The sequence below is a fragment of the Atractosteus spatula genome, chromosome 18 (assembly GCF_055471065.1).
Source record: "Atractosteus spatula isolate fAtrSpa1 chromosome 18, fAtrSpa1.hap1, whole genome shotgun sequence".
Lineage (NCBI taxonomy): Eukaryota > Metazoa > Chordata > Actinopteri > Semionotiformes > Lepisosteidae > Atractosteus > Atractosteus spatula.
Genome location: NC_142723.1, coordinates 17162673 through 17183118, shown reverse-complemented (window position 1 = coordinate 17183118; position 20446 = coordinate 17162673). Strand labels below are relative to the sequence as shown.

Genomic DNA, 20446 nt, shown 5'->3' with positions numbered 1-20446 from the left:
CTTTATATGGTTCTAGTCCTAGAGCTAAGATTTTAATTGTTGTGTTCTTCATATACAGCATTGTTGGAAATGCTGAAATCCTAGGTCAAAGGTTTTATAAAACTAAAGGAAAATAAGAAATAAAAAATATTGCTACGTAATTCAAAGGTTAAAAGTCTAGATGGTGCAGTAAATAAACGAAACCAATTTAGTGACAACTACTACTGTAGTAGCTGTTGTCATTAAATTGCAATCATGCAAATAAAAAGATTAACTTCAATTTATATGCAATTTTTTTTTCAGCTGTGCATGTTTGTCTGATTTAGCAAGCACTGAAAAGTTTTATTTTTAATATATTGTGAAACTGTTTTTTTTTCCTGCACAAACCATAGCAACATACGGTTGAAAAAGAATACCTGCCTTTCTAACCCTTCTGTCTCTTCCCTGCCTGCAGCTGGAGTACTTGGAGCAGTTGCTGAGTTGCGTGCAGGCATTGCTTGCGCAGTCTGGACACGACTGCGGAGACATCAGTCTCCAGCTGCTGAAAGTTTTAGTGACCATTCAGTCTCTGTCCTCAGATCAACCACTTCATGACAAGGTAATTCTACCCACAGGGGTTTCCAACAGCTGAAGCGATTTGTGATCTGGAGCTGTGAGCCATGTAAGCCAGCTCTCTTAAAAAAGGCATTCCTTATCCTTTAGCAAGACACAGATCTTTACTGTGGGCATCTAATTGATAGTTTTCATTCTGTCTTACAAGTGGTTTTTGGCCTGGCAAAGTTTTTTTTTTAACTTTGGTGCTGGTAGCGGGAAAGTAATTTCACGAGTGTTCCTCTGGTTTAAAGGAAAATGAAAACACTATTTTCCACTTGCACTGTGCTAGATTGTACAGTGTAGTCATTTAAAAACAGGGGAAAGGAGCAATAAAAAAGGTGAAATGTTTGCTTAGCTGCATCAGCATTGTCCCAGGCAGAACAATTTATGGTGCTAAGAAAGTACAAAATATTCATTTCGTGGTCATAATTTCCAGATCAAAGCTTTTGTCCAAGCACTGTTGTCCTTGGTAACCTTGTATTTGTATGGTCTCCTTTCCATACAAATATAAAATGGTTTGAGAATAAAATAGTAAAGTGTGCAGTTTTAATGACAACAGTTTCAGCTCTTTGTTTATCCTATGGGTTTCATATTAAGCCAGCATTGAGTGGAAGAATTAAAAAAAAAAAGTTGTTTAGTCTCCTTGGATACAAATGTTTTCAACTCAATATTCTGCCCTCTCTTACAAGAAATATACCAAATAGTGTCTGGCTAAGCTAGGCTAGTAGCTGACAACTTTTTATTTTCTGCAATCAGCAAACCCTTGTTCTTGTTTTAACAGCAGAATTTATTTTTCTTCAGTTCTCAGTTTTTTACTTCCTGCCTAAGAATCCTTCATGGTTTGCTTTTGCCTATTGATTGCCTATGTTGGCATGTATTAATAATGAACAGATTAAAGTATGTTTTGTTGTGACATTTCCTGGGATGACCCATTCAAGTTGCCCAATTGGATTGGTTTTATACATGACAATCATGCAATCTTCATTTAACTAAATAAACTATACTGTTCTAGAAATATACCTTCTGCTTGGAGAGTAGTGAAATGTAGACTGTAAATGTGTACTACAACAAATGCAGTCACATCACTTTTCAATCAATTACTATACTAAATAGCTTGATAAAAGTGTGCATATGATTATTGTATATCACACATATACTGTACATTTATAAAGAAATAGGCATTTATTGATAATATAGTGTCTATGAAATGACGCAACCTAAAACAGAAAGAAAAACAAAGGGAAATCAAATCAGGAAATCAAGGTTACATCTACTTTTTAATCATATACAGTTATACTATGAAAACAGCAACAAGAGCCACAACTAACCGGAACGTAATCCAGTGTATAGTAAGGCAGTAAGTGTCACGACAGCTCGGGCAAAAACAATTGTGCACTCCTGTGATATTACTGGAGTTAAATTTGAATGCATGAATGATGAAAGGTAAACACTATTAGTGCTTCAGATTTGATGTTCACAATTTGATGAAATCTGCTTGTTTTCATTTGGACATAATTTGTAAATGTGAATACTGTGATGTGTTAGTAGGTGGAATATCATCACTGCATCATGAAGAATAGAACCACATCAGCTCCCACAAGAATCTGTTCTGTACATTCTTGTAGAGGCAAGCTATCAAAGTCTTTTCACAGTTCGTGTCCAGTATACCATTGAAGGCATCATCAGATATTAGTGTTCTTGCATAATTTAAGTAACCTTATGATGTCTCTTTGAGTTAGCAGGCATTAAGTGCAATGATACTCCACCAGTTTGTATTTTACATACCCTTTCTTTCTGTTGTGAATACTTATACAGGCTCCTTCTTAAGTTCTAAGTAAGCTTCCAGCTGTCCCAATAGTCATACACACAAACACAGCCGGCTCTGGGGTGGAGCACTTCTGAGAACAAAGCATGCGTCGGTCTCATCCCTGGCACCGATTGAAGGAGTTGACTTGAGAGAAGACAGATTTTGTTACCTGTTTTTGGATTTTAGCCATGACATTGCGGTCTTCCTGTGTGCCTGTGTGGGACTGGTTTAATTAATTTGATATTTCTAAATTTGAAAATGTACAGAAATGTGCTCGTTTTTACCCTATCTAAAGATGCTGCCATTTGAATTTTGGCCTTTTAGAGTTTTTATGTTTACCAAGTTTTTTTATCATGTTTGTAAGCTTAATGCAGTTACTCAGCGTCTTACATTTTTGTATTTTTGGCAGCAGTGAAAATTTTCTTAAAAGGAGATTATAGATTCTGCTATTTTAAAGTTTTTCCCTCCTTGGTTATTTAAAATGAAAAGCTATTTCAGGCGACACAGCGGTACTACGATGACCTTAAAGAATGTGAGACATAATGATGTGGTATAAATATAGATAATAGCAATATAAGCTTTCCGCATCTGTCTAGATATCCCAGCCTGTGGTTATGGGAGCAGCAAGCCTTTGTGTTCTGTTGGCATAAACATTTAAAAAAATATTTAACTTTTTCTATTTGTAAAGTAGAGAATGTAAAATTTAATAATTTAAAGGGAAGTTCTGTATCTCTACCAAATAGCTGTATTTTTCCCATTGAAGCATTCAGCCCTGGTATGCATATATGTAAAAACGACTAATTCTTCCCCAGTAAAGACTATCCCTTTACTGTGAGGGACTGTGTTGCATAGTTAATTATGCTTATTTAAAGCCTTATCATTTAATACTGCAGAATGATTAGAAAACTGTGAAGTGAATTTATGGTTCAGTGAGCTTCAGTCACAGCCCGCTTCAATAGTAATGGACAGACAATCCATAACGTGACAAAGTCCTAGACTTGGAAATATACAGGTCTTATTAAATATAAATATACAGGCCTGTTTGCCTAATGTGTCGGTTTCTGTAAATGAGAACGATTGTCCTTTATTAGAGTGGTTAAAAATTAGTCTGCTTCTATCCCTTATTGTTAATACTATTTACGTATAGTTGTCTTCTAAAATGACTTGTCAGTACAGAAGGAGAGAAAATGGGGAAAAGTTATGATAATACCACAGTGATTTACCAATTCAAGCAAACAGATGGTAAGGAGAAATGTCCTTACTTTCTGGTGGGTGCAGATGCTGCCAAATCACTGCAAGCCTCGAGCCAGGTGATAGAAATATGTCAGCGTTATTGCAAAGGATGACCGAGGGAGGAAGATGAATCACAGGGCAGTAGGCACAGCAAAACTGTGAAAGTTTTAACTCATGAAACTCACCAGTAATTTTTTTTACGTTGTGAATGTTTTTGTCTCATGAAATGACACTCTTTACACTTGCTGTTATAATATTGTCGTAATTATTTCAACCTTTTTGTTCTGCCCCTGGGCCTTTTCCTCAACAGGTGCAAGAGATGATGACGCTCCTGTATACACAACAGGGCCTGAGCAGTCGGACAGAGCTTTACCGACAGCATATCGGAGAGCTAATTGAGTGGTTAGCAGCCAGCCAAAACAGCTGGACAAGTTACTCTCTGGAGAGACTGCAGTTTGAAGTCATTGTCATCCAGTCAGGTGAGGATGATAAACTCCCTTATACCAGCACTGCCAAAAATGTTAACCTTGACAGCTTGGCACGTTGTATGTCAAGTAAAATATTAATTGAAAGCCCCTTCCTGTGCGAGGTGTTAAAATTCTATTACTATTCATAGATGACCTTGCCTGATTGAAAGTCATTGGTAATCCATGGGGATGTATGACTGAACTGAGAGTGAAAATGCTTATTAATTTATTATGTTAAGGAAATAGGAAAAAGCTGTTTTTTACCTTTAATTTGCATACTGTAAAAATAATATTGGAGTTTAATCATCCAGATTCCTCATGGATTTATTTTATGTCACTTGTTCTGGATTGTGCAGGTTGTACATTTTACTGAAAGCTTCGGCGTATTCCCAAAACGTGTTCAGTTCTTTGAGCACTAAGGACTAAGAATAAAAGCCCATCCTCCCACAGAGCCCAATACATACATTTCAATTCTGAACTACTAGATTGAACTCTGCTAGTAACACTCTTGCAATATTCACACCTAGCCATAAGGGTTAAACACACAATCTTAAGCATGTTTTAAATTTTACAGGTTTTCTGTGTGCTAGTACTAGAAAGTAATAGGACTAGCTTCACTTTATTCAGATTGATACAGTATACTTTTTAGGTGAGAAGAAAATAGTGCTGTGTGAAAATGCATCACTGGTGTCAGCACAGGATACAGAGAGCAGTAATGAAAGGTCAATAATCGTTGTTAGTTTATGTAGTAAGTAGCCTCCCTTGAGGTTCTAGGTTGATTAGGTACCAAAAGCAAATAAGTTACATTTGGTGATTATACAGAGATGGGAGGAATAGCCAGCAGCAACACAGTTAAGACAATACAAAATGATCTGATGGCAAGTCATATTTGAATAACGTAAACTTCTCCATGCAGATAAAAGGCAGGAGATAATATACTACAGCTGGGATGCAGTTAGTTTTAAAATCTCATGTATGAGATTCACCACTGATAACATTTAGGTAATGATGCACAGAAACAACAAAAAAAGACCTGGATAAATTCAAAAGAACAAAAGCAACAAGTCATCTGGGAGTATGTTGAAACTGTGCACTTGTTAGACCTCAACTGTAATACTGTATGCACTCTTGGCCTCCACATCCCAGAAAGGATGTAAAAGCCTAAGAGGAGAAAGTATTAATTTGCAGAAGCTATACAGTCTTCTAAGATAGGCTTTAGAAAATAATGGTACAGCAGTATGTTTTTTTTGTCCACAAAAATTACATTAAATTCATGTGTGCACAGCTCGTGTTTTTATGGACACGGAGGCTAGCCATTCAAAAAGACTTACTTTTCAATTAAAAATTACATTCAGGACTTGCTCCACAATCTTTAAGAATTAATGTGTTTTTAAAACTGTTTATGGCAGCCTGTTGCATCAACCTAAACTTTTTCATATTCTCACTCTTGGGAAAAAATCACTTTCACCTGTATAGGAAAGATGGAACAGGACAGACTGAGCATTGAATTGTTTTCAGCAGACTGTGAAATTGACCACTCTTGCATTTCTACTACTGAAAAGCTGAATTTATTCTACTGCATTAATCTGTAACTGAACTGGGAACATAATAACCTGAATTAGGTATAATCCTGTAATTTACCATTCTTGTCCTCCTAGTGCTCAAATAGTGTTATAAAGGTCAGTTGTAAAAAGGAATTGAGTTGGGTTTGACTGTCGCTCAAGAACTTTTTAAGTTTAAAGTAAGATTCTCTCATTAAGCACTATCTTCCCTCCTAGTCCTTAAAAATTAATAGATTTGCTATCATGAACATTTTTCTTTGACCTGTTTTATACCCATTTTATTGTATATTTAATTTACAAGGTTTAAAGAATGGCAAGAAATGTGATGTCAACTGGCATTTTCTCTTTTAATGGAGCATTTGAAAATGACTGATTTATAAATATATATTTAAATCTGTATCTACATGTACGCCAATTTTACACTTTTCTAAAATGTTTATGTTTCTTGAAACCGTATATCAATATTGATTGCGCTGAAATGTATTTGGGTAATTATTTATCCTAAATGTAAAATGAGAAATTGTACATATTTATATGAAAACAATTTATTACTGTTTAATTAACAGAAATTAGTATTTGTTTTACAATCTGCATCTGCCAGGTTATTGCTGGCAGAACATTATTGCTGACAATTTAATAGCAATTCAAGATTTTTCAGGTTCACATATTTGGCCTTCTCTTGATTGCTAAATTCTGGTTACCATATTTACACTACGGACAAGTGGCCTCTTCTGCAAGGTAGTTTTGTCTACGTGCTATTATAGCCAAATGATAAGGGCTTATTACTGACCATGTAGTAATAGCTTCAAGGAAGCATACAAGTAAATACAAAGTGGGGGAAAAAAAGCAAGTCTAGCCCAACAAATTCGGAAAACTCAAATTAATCAGGTTGGTTAGAAATGCCCTTGAACTGGATGAACGTTTTCTGTAGTCAGTAACCCCCCAGGGTTCTTAGTTACTGATTTATAATGCAGCAGGAAGAGGCTGTGTGGCTACATCCTCATGTGGGTCACTTTGTCAGCTAGAGAGCCCTGGGCTGCATAGCAGGAACCGAGGTCTGGAGTTCGAGCCCTTTTCTCCAGCTGAACTGAGCGCTTTAGTCTGAATCGCAGCCATGTTAAGTATAAAAGCATTAAAAGGTCCACTGACCAGTACGTCAAGACGATCATTTTAGAGTTTTGAGTGAGCAACTGGGTCAGCAACAGGTTAATTTCATGCTGGAAAGAAGAAACACAGTCTTGTAGCTGTTGAGCCTCTTTCACCACCTAAAGAAGGCTCAACAGCCACGATATTGATGATAAGCTATTTTTCCTCATACTTCTCTCTGTTATTTTAGCAGCATCTAAATAATTCTTCTGTTTTTTGGGGGGGTCATTCTAACACAATATTTGGATGTATTACTTGCAACATTCACTAGATGACAGGACCTAACATGAAAATTAGAATTATTGCACGACATTGTTGGATTAAAGCATACATAGCAGCCGTTCAACAGATGAATATTTTACGTTTTGCTAGATAAAGTAGAAACCACTTGCAGTAGGTACCCAGCTAACTGTAATAATGTGACTGTTTTATTGGGAAGGTAACCACATAACTGTCAAGCTAACAATACTTGACATTGATACATTTACTTGTTCTAAGCATGAGCCAACCACACATGGAGCAGAGAATTCCTCGGCTGTGGTGGGGGTCATACTGAACTGAGCTCCTGCCAACAGGCAAAGCTCTACAGCAATGAATTAACAGCTGTCATCAGGGAATGACCAGAGCTATTTTTGTTGTCCACATAAATCACAGAAGAAGATACATCCATCCTTCCATATTCTAAACGCTTCACCCCATTCAGGGTGACAGGGGAGCCTATGCTGGCAAGCCATAAGAAGATCTATGCTATAGAAAGTTTTTTACAAATGTGCAGCAGCATAAAATGGAATACAAGATATAGATCAAAATACAACACAAAGAACAAAATGAAGCAAAGCACCATATCTTACGAACCTAAATTATTTAAAACTGGAAATTTTCTTTGAAACACTGTACTTGCAGTTGTGCTTGTGAAAGCATAACCGTTACCACTGATGCAGCACAGCCACTCCATGTTTTATATTCTGCGCGTCAAAAGAAATGCATCAGATATCACTCTAGTTATGCATGTTTTTAGAAAAAGAAGGTATACTCGCGAAATCCTTGACTGGGCGCAGGCAATGAGATGATCAGACCTTCTGAATGTCAAGCCTGGTGTAAATCAAGAAAGAAAAAATGCAGAAAGGAACCAATATGCCCCACTAATTAAGGAAATAATGTGTTTGTACCATTGGTATGTTGGTGACTGGGCTAAGTCACCTCAGGTGCCCCTGCCGGCACAAGAACCAAGCCCTCTTTAGCAGTGAATTAGGGTTTTGTGTAGACCACCCATATGCATGTCGGCGAGTGAGGTGCAGACTCATTGGACAATTGCCGATTGTTATGTATTGACCAGACCAATTGATGTGGAGGTACAAGTGTGAGGATCTGGGTTGCAGTGTGTGGTCAACATCTTCACTTGACTGCACTACAGCGATCAATCCCTAGGACCTCATTCGCTGCCCCTTCCGCGGGCTCATCGGGTGATGACAAGGGTTTTTCCTAGGAGATAAGAATGTGTAATGAGCTGCGTATGCCCTGCTCGTCAGACTTGAGCCTCCTCAAACAATTGTAGGTTGAACAGGCGTGACATGTGACAAACATGACACATAGGCCAGTGAATAGGTATGTGCTTGTACAGGCTGTAGGAGAGAAATGTGACAGGATCCAACAAGACAGAATCTGCAACCTGGTGCAAAGCATGTGTTCCAGATACAGTGACTATCAAGAGCATGCACTTCACTTTGACTTTATCACTTTATATACACTATAATGTCAAAGTGAACACAAAAGACTTGAGCCCAAGCAACACCTCCACCTCATTCAAGCAGACATTTATTGAATGTAGCAATCCAGCTGGTTCGGTACGAACAACTACAGTACCACAAAATCCTGATAGATCTGGAACAAAAGAATTGGTTTGTAAATGCTAAACAGTTATCTGCCGGTTGTCAAGTTTGCAGCAAGGAAGACCTCAGAATATTTTGTTGTGTTGCTCTGATTGTATCACTAGGGTTGATTTACAGCTGTTTTGCATTATCTTTGTAGCATTAAGGTAGGTAGGAATTTCGTGCTTTGGAAAGCACTCTTATTAAAGCAAGCACGAGACATGCCATGCCATTCTGAAGTTACTGACAGCTGGAAGGTTAAGTTTACAAAAATGAGCATTTCAAAGGAATTCTTCATCCGAACGGTTTTCATTACCTCAACAAATTGTTTGAAATCCCGTTTTGGGGAAATGACATACTTCCTGTTGCCTGAGAGGTGGCTGTGCTCTTCTGTTCCTCCAGTCCTTCTGTCTTATCTTTTCTACAAGCCTTTGGAATGTCTGAGCAAATACTTGGCTCTTGCCCCCAGTACACTGTGCCCAGCTGTCTGTGTTTTCAGTCTTGCCTCTCGTGTCCTTGCAAAATAACACTCTCCTTCCTTTCGCGACAGCCGTAGGCACCAAGACAAAGCAGATTCCCTTCATCCATGGGTTTGTGCATTTTGTTTTTCATGGTCGAGGTGTGAAAATCCTTGAGACATGATATTGCAGTCCAGCTTTATTCCCTGTGTGATTCATCCCTTTCACAAATATACCACTGCCTCCCCCCTTCCCTTCTCAGGTTTGAATAGTTGCTTCCACTGTGGAAACCAACACAGGATTTCCTCTGTCTTCTTCTCTTAATAGCAATAAAAGCGTCAAAAATCAATTTTAGGGCTGGGAATGTTTTGCATGTCTATTTCTCAGAAGATAACACATGATTTCCATTATTGTGAACAAAGGAACCATTGTTTATTAATACTTCTGAGTTTTTTTTCTGGATCTGTATAGAAAAATTAACTTTTGCTGTACTATGTTCCTCTTTTTGTGAAAAGATCAAATAAACCTTACTGGATTTGTTTCTGATGTGCCCCCGATCTGTGAGCTATCTCATGAATCGCATGATGGTGGCTGGACGTGTTTGTATCTTGAAAAGGACAAGTCGCCTGACACTTCGCCTTTTCACAGTTCTTCATATTAAGCTCATCATGAAACTCATCTTGAGCTTTCCACGAAAATGAAGAATGTCTGAAAAAAGTGCTTCTTGACATAATGTTCTGAGTTTCTATTATTATCTGATCAAAGGGGAATCTAAATCTAAGGAGTAAAAATGCTGACAGGTGGGATGGTTTAATCCTTTAAACAGTACAAAAATATAAAAAAGAATTAGGAGTGAATTGCTGACGGCGCAATTTGTATTCATAACAAAACATAATAAAGTTCTACATATTGATTTCAGTGTCATTACAATGGTGATAATGGAAAAAGATCTTTTGATTGTTTACCACTGTGAACATCCTTGAGTCAAATTAAGTTTAAAAAGTGAACGTGCTCTGGAACTAAAGTTGATTGTTGTTGCTGAGCACAAAGCGGTAACTAGGCAGTTGAGGTCCTCGGGCAAGCTCTTAAATATGTGCCTTTTCCCCTTTAATGTTTTTGGTGTTCAAACAAAAAAAGAACTTTATTGCAGATTTGCAATTTGTTAACTATTATACAGATACCGCATTCTGTTCATCAGTCCTGGAGCCTATTCAGACACGCAGATCCATTGGAATAGCAAGTTGGAAAGTGTAATATCCTCACGTCAGTATTAAAATGAGTTAATCTGAAATCTACCAGGTGAAAATATAGACTTCTGTAGTGTTGATAGACTGACATTTACAGGCAAACTGTCTTGCTCATAATGCTTATGAGCATGTCTGTTACTTTTGTATTTTATTGAGCTATTGAGCTTATTTTGATGGGGGGGAAAAAAACAAGTAAGAAAGACCTTTTCTCTGAGAGCAAAAGTGTTCAGAGCTATTTCTTTACTGGAAAAAGCAGCGCTCGGGTACTTCTAGTTCAATAGGTTCAAGATAGTGAATTAGTTGTAGAGGAGTCTGAGAGGAAGGTGGCAGCTGTCAGTTTGGTCCTCTGTGTGTCAGTGACAATTTCAACACCATCTAAAAGCTTAGACAACTGAGGCAACTAAGGTTTTTTAATGTAAAGTCGTCCATACATTTTTTAATTTGACTTGGAGGCGTGTTTGACAGGACAGGCACAGTCAGGAATTTAAAGCTGGATCACATCTCAGAGTCTCATATTGCCACTGGAGTACTATTATCAGCAAGCTAGCAATTATAGCAGTTGAAATGTATTTTAAAAAGCCTGCTCAGTACTGAATTTGAAATCCTCATCATAGGCAGAGTATGGGATGCAATCATTATCAATAATTTATTGGTTGATAACTGGCCCACGAGCATGATTGATACCCCCTCATGCATTGATGCTGCATAACATTGCTCAGAAATATCATCTGCACTAGTATTTCTAGTCTTGTTGCCTAGTGCCCCCGAGTTAAAACTACAGCTTTCTGTTTCAGAATTAGTTGATTTTGTCATTGCTGTTTCATTGACTGTAATCCTCCATCAGTGAACTGGAAATTAATATTGTTCTACTATCCAAGTCACTGCGTTTCAGCAGCCAAACCTGATAATGATGTCTCATGCTTTCCCATCTCTGTAAATATGCTTATTAATCATTTAAGAGATTTCAATGTGTCTGCATATATTGCCTATGAGCTACTATGTATCAACTACAATACATAAGATTTACATTAACTGTACATAATGTGACGTGTAACAGCTAGGTGGTAACAAAGTAGTAACGAGGCTCGATAAGCACCTTAATGCCACCGTGAAGATTGTAAGAATTATTTGGGGCAGCTATAAAAAGGCACACAATGCTTAGGTATATAGCACAAAGAATGTAGCCAAAATAATTTCTGTAATCATAGGTTTATACAGACATGTAGAGAAGCTATATCTTTAGAATCTAGAACAAGATTGAGAGGACATTTGATACACTAATCAACCAAGTTACGTGGGTTAAAGTTATGCTTATATGTAACCAGTATTTCAGTTCACCCAATGCTCTGTTCCAGGTTCACACGGTATGCAGTAGAGCAGCTGCGGATTTGGTGTTTGCTGCTTAATAGCAATGTTTCATCATCTATAGTGCTTGTATCACCATGCACATACTGTATATTCCTGACTAAACCCATTCCTTGTCAGTCTAAACCCTGAAGACTTGTGAAAGTAATACAGAAGAAAGCTTGTGTGATGTTGTACCAAAAAGAGTGCATGTCCATGAAAGAGAAACAAGAAAGTTTAAACGGCAATACTGCTGCATGGATTGCTTCCCAATGAAGTTTAAAGGAATTGATTATGCATACTATTAAAAAATGGAAAAAAATAGAGACTTTATAAATATAATGGTCACTGGTCACCAGAATTCAACAACCATCACCAAATGTCAGTTACCAACTCACCTACTGTACGTCAACTCACTAACCTTGTGTACTTGTTTCACCTAGTACACAAGGTCAGTGTTGGGAAGAGATGGAGTATGAGAAATGCTTCTTGACTCACAGAGTTGAGGGTCTCTTCCCAGCCAGGGAGTTGAGGACTGAACTCTAGGCTCCTTCAGTAAGTGACTGGACTCAATTTTGAATTCAGCTAGCTGATAAACCACCAACTGACCTAAATAGGTCAGATATGTCAGATGTCCTTCTCTCATTTACAGGAATTTTTGGGTTGTTGTTTTTTTTTTACTTTTCAAATATTTTTTTTATTATAAAACCCCTCACTATGCAGTTACTAATAATTAACCCTACAGTTTATGCGCTTTGAGAAGCCACCTTTAAAGGCGTTGTAGACAGTTTCCTTTTACATTCCCAGCTCAAAGCTGTTTACCTTTTAATACATCACAGACGACACAGCCCTGTACCGGGGTTTACTAACATTCAGGACAAAGGAGTGTGGAGTTTGCCTGTATCACTATAGCCATGTGGGTTTTATCTGGAAGGGCTGGTTTCCTCCCTCTCCCAAAGATGTTTCTGTATTTTTGTTTGTCTGAGTATGTACACTGCAGTGGGCTGGAAACATATCCCGAGTGCTGCCTAACCTTGCCCTTGGTGCTTCTGGGATGGGCTCCAAGGTGCTGCCAACCTTACTATGAATGAGCAGCTCTGTGATGATGGATGGTTATGGGTAATTTGTTTGAAGAGTTTTGGTTGTATTTATGTTGAATACATGTATTCAAACAAATTAATCACTTTCTAACAGACTGGTAGCCCTCATGTTTTGTTGAAATTGCTATCTTTAATAGTAAGTGTGCATTTTGTTTTTTAATGGTTCGGTAGCGTCTGTGTGGATTTGGTGGGATTAGGGAGCCCTCTGCTGTTTGAGGATTCAGGACTGTTCAGGATTACAACAGTCTTGCAAAATCCTGAGGAAACGTTGCAGCTTGTTTTCAAGTTGGCTTTTCTCTTAATACCCCAAGGTCTCCACAAATAGAACAAAGAGTGTTTTATTTTTTGTTCTTTGAGAACTATTAAATCTAGTATGTGTGCATAGCTGCAGTATGCATAAAGAAAATGATGAAGAATGATTTCTTTAGGTGCTGTCTGGAATGGCGGGGTGTTTTCTTCAGGGTAGAACAAATAGCAGAGTGGGTCATCTCTTTAATTCAAAGTTGAAGACTTGGTGGACATGAAGGTAGAAGCCCTTTAACTGAAAGGATGACTTGACACAGTGACTGACCATTTGTACCACTGACTGGTAATTTTCTGACCAGGAATACTGAATATCTGTGCATAGAAATAATGGGCTTTGTATGTTTGCCTTTTCGTCTCTTCAGCTAGCTTGGTTTTTATTTCCCTTTAACACAGTTTAGCATTATATGCAACTTCATCAGTAAGTGGTTTAACATTCTGAACAAATGAAAATAAGCATGTCTTCACAGTTCGTCTTCCAAAATCCTCTTTTCCTTCAGACAAAAAAGCGGTCTGCCACTTACTTCCTTTACATAAACAAGCTTAATTTGTGTCTGTTACAGAAGAAAAGTTAAGACATCAGTAGAGCATTCCATTGACTATCATACTTATCCACCACAGTGTTAAATGTTTTGTCTATTCAAGAAACATGTTCGAACAGAATGAGTATGTTTAGGATAAAAGGACTTGCTGTCAAGCTAAAAAAAGATGTTAGACGCTAGGCAAATGGCTTAAATGGTGTCACACAAACGCTGCATTTGCAGTGAACACGAGACTTTGTCCTTAACATTGCTGTGAAAGTGCTCATCTTTCTGCAGCCTCTCCTTTGTCCTAACTGGTACATAACAGGGACTTGTCTTCCCTGGGGATGGAGTTACTCAAAAAAAGTGTGAGAGAGGAGGAAGTGAGTGAAGAATATTGTCTGTCCTCTGCTAGAGTGACTGATGAAGACTTGTGACTTTCCACACCTAGCAAAGCACACAAAATACAGTTGAGAAAGTGAGTACAATTGTTGACATGTACAGACCACAAACTCTGTTAAAAAGACGTTTATTGCTATATTTTTCAAGCCAAACTATGCATTTCTCTCGCATTTTAGGCGATTGGTATCACATTTTCTCAAGTAACTTGAAGCTATTCGTAAAGAAAAAAAAACATAGATGAAGACTGTGCTGTATGTTTGGGTGGTCTATAATATTAGTGATCATATTTGATGTGATTTTTTTCCACCAAAACCTGTTGAATTAAAACGACTTACTCCCTTCCCTCTGCGTGATAATCAACAAAATGGATTCTGGGTCCATAAACTGGAAGGTCACAAAGAAAGTCTTCCTCTTCCTCCTACACAATTCAATATTTTCATCCGGGAATCCTTTCATTATAGCAATTTATTGTGTTGAAAAAGTCCCGAGGGAGAAGCAGGATGTGACTAAGCTTACAACTTTTTCTTATGTTAAGGGTAAATGAGAATGGGAAGGAGATTTAAACTTTAGACATTGAGGAATTAATGCTGAGGTTCCCAGAAGATGCATGGTGGTGCTGTTCCCAACTCTGTTCCATCCCTTTGTCCGTTTTGGTCATAGTTCTGGCTTTGAATTACACTTATGTTTGAATAGGCTTTTACTTCACTTGGCATCACAATCTTTCCCCCTTCCTTTGACCCTCACACTGAAGACTTTGTCAAGCCCCACTGATCACATACTCTCCCAGCAATAATGTTTCCACTGCCAACTCTGACAGATGACGTGACGGAATCAGAATGGATTGCCCTCTGGGTATTCTTCCAACTTATCCCCGATTTAGTGCTGAATAAGAGCAGCTCCTATTCAGAAACATTAATATAGTTTTAAAAAAGGGAGCTGTCCTTGGGATGAAGAGATTTGCACTTCAAAAGTACTTTTTTAAAAATAATGTTTTTCTGGGATTTTCTTTCAGGACCTGTGACGGGAGAGGCCCTTCCCGCGATAATCCCGGTCCTGAAGACATGCCTGCAGCCCAGCCGGGACCCAGAGATGAGGCTAAAGCTCTTCACAATGCTGTCCAGGCTCCTGCTGAACGCCAGCGAGACGGTGAACTCGCGGGGGTAGGTAGCACATCGAAGCGCACCGCCCCTGTGTGCAACAATAGGGAGATCAAGGTCAGTGTAATTATTGCAGCCCCCTGCAGGAGCAGTAAGGGCTGAGAATGGAATCCAGGGAATGAGTCAATACTCCCGCTAGCTGTCTTTTGCACAAATGCTCCATCCCTGCTGCGCTCATTTAAAATGTAACAATCGAACAGAGGGAGTAATGTCACACTCTTTAAATATCTCTGGGAAAAAATGCACGATCAACAGCCTTCTGGTTATTGAGTGTCTTGTGGGGGACTGCCGGAATGAGACAAAGGTGAAAAGTTTAACTCTTTCCAATAACATACCATTTAGGAAATGCTGCAGATCTTAAATGCCCATCACAGGTCTTGGTTAGTCGTCAGAGTCTAGTATGGGTGTAGTGTTGTGCATTCGGTTCTGTTGTTCCAAGGCTGTGTAGAATTGTGTTCTAGTCCAAGTTAGCACTTTCAAATCCTGTCCTAAAACACGCTTGTAAGCATGAGCTTTTTTGTTTAATTGTATTTGATTTTGTACATCAGCATGTTTCTCTTTATTTTTTGTTTTTTATTGCAAAATACCTTGATGCACAGGTTCCTTGAAAGCAGCAATATAAAATAACACTCGTCTTCTTTTTCTTCTTCATCTTTATTATCCAGTATAATATCTGAAACCGAATGAAAATTGTTGCTAATTAGGAAGAAACAGCAGGCAAAAGTACATTATACATTATAAAGAAGCTTGTAACATTATAAAGAAGCTTTAATACACATTCGTGAACTTTTTCAACACTGTAAAACACTGTACAGCATTTTGCCTTACTGAAGCAAACTTTGCAAAAGCTCCAGTTTTTTGCATCCAGTCCAGTGTATTACTGTATCTCTTCATCCTCAAAATTATCCATCAAAATTAGGTATATAAAAAGAATACCAATACTTTGTGCAGGTTCTTGAATTATTGAATTCTTTGTAACCCATTATCCTAACATCCAGGCATGGTTATTTCTGTGTGGTCCATTTACCCATTTTTGTTTGTTTTACCACCTTTGTTGCTTGCTTTGCATGATAGCTCCTCAATACAAAAGAGGTGTCCTGTTTCCATTATGTTATTCTCCAGGAATTACATGGCCAGTGGAGAATGCCTTAACAGACATGAGTGTGTTCTCAGTACCCTCACACTTCCACATAAAAACAGATAGAATGACAATCACCACTGCAAAGACTAAATCAAAAGTTATTTCGTGTAAGCCACAGGGGGCAAAATCCTTGGGCTGCATTGTTTCTTTTAGGTTGTGTATTTTGGCTTGGTCTCTCTATGAACAGGCTTCAGATCTTTGTCGTTTAATTTTTGTGGAATGTGTTTAACGTGAATGTATCATTCAGTGCGGTTCTTGTGGTCTGTGCAGTGATTTCTGAATCAGTTGGGGACTATTAACAGGTTTGCTTAGCTGGCAGATAATATTGCGTTTCGCTGTTGCTCCAAGGAAATATTTATCTGATCTTTTTCCAGTTATTTCATTTCTTCCTATATATTCCTGATGCTTACTTGCATTTGCTCACTTGTTAAATATTTGCTCTTTTCTGCAAATAAAGGAAGAGGTGGCCAGAGCAAAAAAAAATAATTTTAAGATGGTAAAATAAGAAGTCTGAATTGTAAAATTAGCAGTTTAAGTGGTAAATTGAAGTCCAAAAAAGAAATTTGAGCTTGTGTTTAATGATTTACATGTACAAATATAAAGTAATTTTATCACTATAAATACTATTTAAAGGTTAGGAAGTTCAGAAACAAAGAACTGCATATTAGTTGATAGAATTTGAATTAATGTAGTGCGTCACCTTAACATTACACCTCTTATCTTCCAAAGCACCTGAGTACACTGTACATACATTTCACACCCCACCTGAAATAATCTCATCCTGTTTTTTGTCCTTTTAGAAAATTGTGACCTCTAGATTGTAGAGAAAAGTGAGGTTGATGTAATAGTGAATGTCTTTCTTAGTGTTTTTTAAAGAGATACAAATGCTGTTTTGTTCACGTTAATGACCTCTCTGCTTCTGCAAGAGGTTCTTACCTTAACCTCTGTGTTACTGAACCCCTGGCCTTGAAACCAGATAGGAAATCAGAGTAACCATCCACCAACCCCAGTTAAGGTGAAGTACTAGGAATTTAGCTTTAAATATGGGATTTCTTCACCCTTTACAAAAGTTTACATTATAATATGCAATTATTGAAACCACGCCAAATGCATTCAGTGACATCTGGTGGAGCCTCCTCATTTTTTTATTCTGTTTGTAATCGTTACTTAAATCTCATCAAGACACTTCGTTTTTGCTTCGACGTGTAGCGCTGTGAAAAGACTTAGAAAGCACCGATGCCGTGCATTCCTTTCTGTCAGAAAGCACCACCCACCCTGCAGGATGAGTCCTACTGCTTGATTCAGTTCCAGGCTGTGCCTTTGATTGAGGGTGGCGAGAAGTCCCCGGCGATGGAAGGAAATGCTGCAGGAGGCAGAGCCAGGACTAGGTCCTGGAGCTGGCTGGAGGGTCTTTCAGCACCTGAAATGGAGACACGGTGGTCATGTCCCAATTGACTCTGCCCTCCAGGCCACACTAAAAATCCATTGTGTCCATTTCACAATCGCAATATAAACGATTTGGCGATCTGGCCCGACCAGTGTTGAGGATGCTTAGGTCTACAGTGCTCCTAAACTCATCTGAGAGTCCAAAGGCCGGTGGGGTTTGACCAGCTGTTGGTACTGTAATTCCAGATCCATTTGAATACATTCATGTCAAGGGTATTGACGTTACTATTTACTCCTTTTGTTAACAACATCTGAAAGGTGACTTTCAGTTAATAATATTACATTAATTAATACATTACAATGATTAATAGTACATTCATTTTAATACAATTTAATAATACATGAATTGTTAAGTTAATAATATTATCAGTATACATATATATGTAATGAATCGTAAAACCCAGAGGTTTCTGTGAGAAAGTGTGTAGCACAATGTGAAAAGTCATAAGGTGAGGCAAAATAAAATAATGTTTATAAAGTTCAACGTGGAATTTACATTATGGACCTCCACAGCAAATACAGTGCAGGATTGCAATTCACTTTAACTGTAAACCTGTATTAGAACAAAGAGTTCAACAAACTGTACTTACTGGCAGCTTTTTGGCAGCAAGTGATTTTAAAATTTGTAGCACTGGTGATAACAGTTTGCAGATAAATCTGGAGTATAAAATGACTGCAATTAGAGGTAAAGCAATAAGTGCAGTAGGATTCGTTTCAATTCATAGAAAATTACAGTTTAAATAATTCTTGTGTTTTGTTGTTTACATATGTTAACTTTTTATTAACATTCTTAACATTTTGTGGTTTTCAGATTGGTTCTGTTATTCCCATATGCTTTTCAGTTGTATAATGGCTTCAAGGGTTAAAATTCTGTGTTTGGGCCTTTTGTAACACATGAAGAAGGAAAACAAATAACCTCTTCTAAATTGTCATACGTTATGGTTACCGGAGAGCATTCTAATGGACTTGTCTTCTCCGAGATTAGTCTAAAGTGTTTTTAGAGCATAGTGTGGAAAACCACATTGAGTTAGTTTTTGCAGTGGCTTTACAGTGGAAGCACACGCTGAGACAGTGAAAGCAGGATTGTCAAGCAGCCCACTGGCTAGAGTAATGCAGGATCTTCTACTCTATATCCTAGCAGTTTTTCTTCAACCAGTGACTTTGAGTGTCCTCAGATGTACCCAGTAAGCCCTGGGAAAATCCTGGAATCTTTTCAGTAACAAAGAAATAGTCTAGCTATAATAAACATCCTTACTGCATAATTACAATTCATTCAGTTGCTCAAATTGTCAGAGTCTGGATCCAATTTTAGTGTCTTTGGCTGCTTGAATTCTGCTTACCATTCAATTAATTTCAATAACATTGGCTGCCATTCTGTATGATTTTAATTTAATAAACCCATCCTTTAGGACTGAGGTAGGAATATTCAGTTGAAGTCATGTGAATTGCTGTATGTTATGTTTGTCTTTTGCAAGGGAGTTTGTCATCTGTGAGATTTGCATAGAGAGACCCTGAAGAGCATTTTCATTATAAAAAGGAAAGCTTCTATCCTACAGCATTCTTTGTGAGGATAAAGGAGATTGTCTATTTTTGCACACTGACTGAAAACTGAGCCCTCAGACAAAAAAACTGCTCACCTACACTGGTGGTAAAGTTTGAACCAGTTCCCTTGATCAGAAATAGCATGTTCATTTACTATGAAACTGCAACCAGTGACTCAAGGGGTTTGGTTTTGGAATGGATCTACATTACAGTGAGGCACAGTGATGACAGAAGGAAAGAAAATGAATGGATCTGTCAAAACTTGGTGACAAGCTCCAAAGAAAGTATGCCTAATAATAAGAAGTATGGAGCATGGAAATATAGAAGTCTTATTTTAGCTTCGTTCTCTTTCGATGTCTACCTAACACTACATTGAAGTACAGAAGGGAAGAAAAGGCTAAACTTATTCATGATGGCATACGTTTTGGTAAGATTAGTAATTAGGACCATAAAGTCTGGTTAAAAAGGCTCAAGTATCTGCGTTCATGAGCTGAAAAGACGGAAAAATTGGAATGCTTTATCCCTTATGGCTCAACAACTGCAGTTACACTGTGAGATATATGATGCCCTGGTTGCTTCAGGTCATTATCACTACAGTTCCACCAAACTGCAGATTAGGTATGTGATCTAGTTAAGCCTATTATATTTTGGATAATTTAACGATTAGCTGTTAATAGTGTCGCAGTCTTTGTATATCTATTGCTTAAAGTACATCAAAGTCAAATTTGTTTTCACAGTAAATTCATGTTGCTTGAGATCTTGTTTTTTATGGATGTAACCCTAAAATGGGTTATTCATTACATCATGTGGTCATTATTATGGTCATTATGTAATGTACGATGAATACATTTATAGAGAACAGTTCAACTGTCTGACAGCTGCTGAATTTATTAATTTTAAAATATTAATGTTTTTCAGTGGTTCTTATTTAGTTTGAAAGGTGTATTTTAAACCTAGTAATAGTAATTCATATTTGTTGATATATAAGTGATTTTAAAAGATCCTATGATGGAATTAAGTGCAGTTTTAAGATTTTTGTTTTATGATGAGTCTACAGTGTAATGTGAGAAATTAATAAGAAACTGAATTTCTGCAAGCAGTGGTACAGTAAAGTGGGCTTACATGTAAC

General features: G+C 37.7%; 1 protein-coding gene across 1 annotated transcript in view; it reads left to right on the top strand.

Moving 5' to 3' along the window:
- dnaaf5 (dynein axonemal assembly factor 5) overlaps positions 1-20446 on the top strand; it is a 44288-nt gene that overhangs the window by 12382 nt on the left and 11460 nt on the right. Inside the window, exons 7-9 of the mRNA XM_088936636.1 lie at positions 434-577; positions 3924-4092; positions 15044-15191. Coding sequence (XP_088792762.1) covers positions 434-577; positions 3924-4092; positions 15044-15191 — 461 coding nt within the window. The remainder of the gene's footprint in view (positions 1-433; positions 578-3923; positions 4093-15043; positions 15192-20446) is intronic.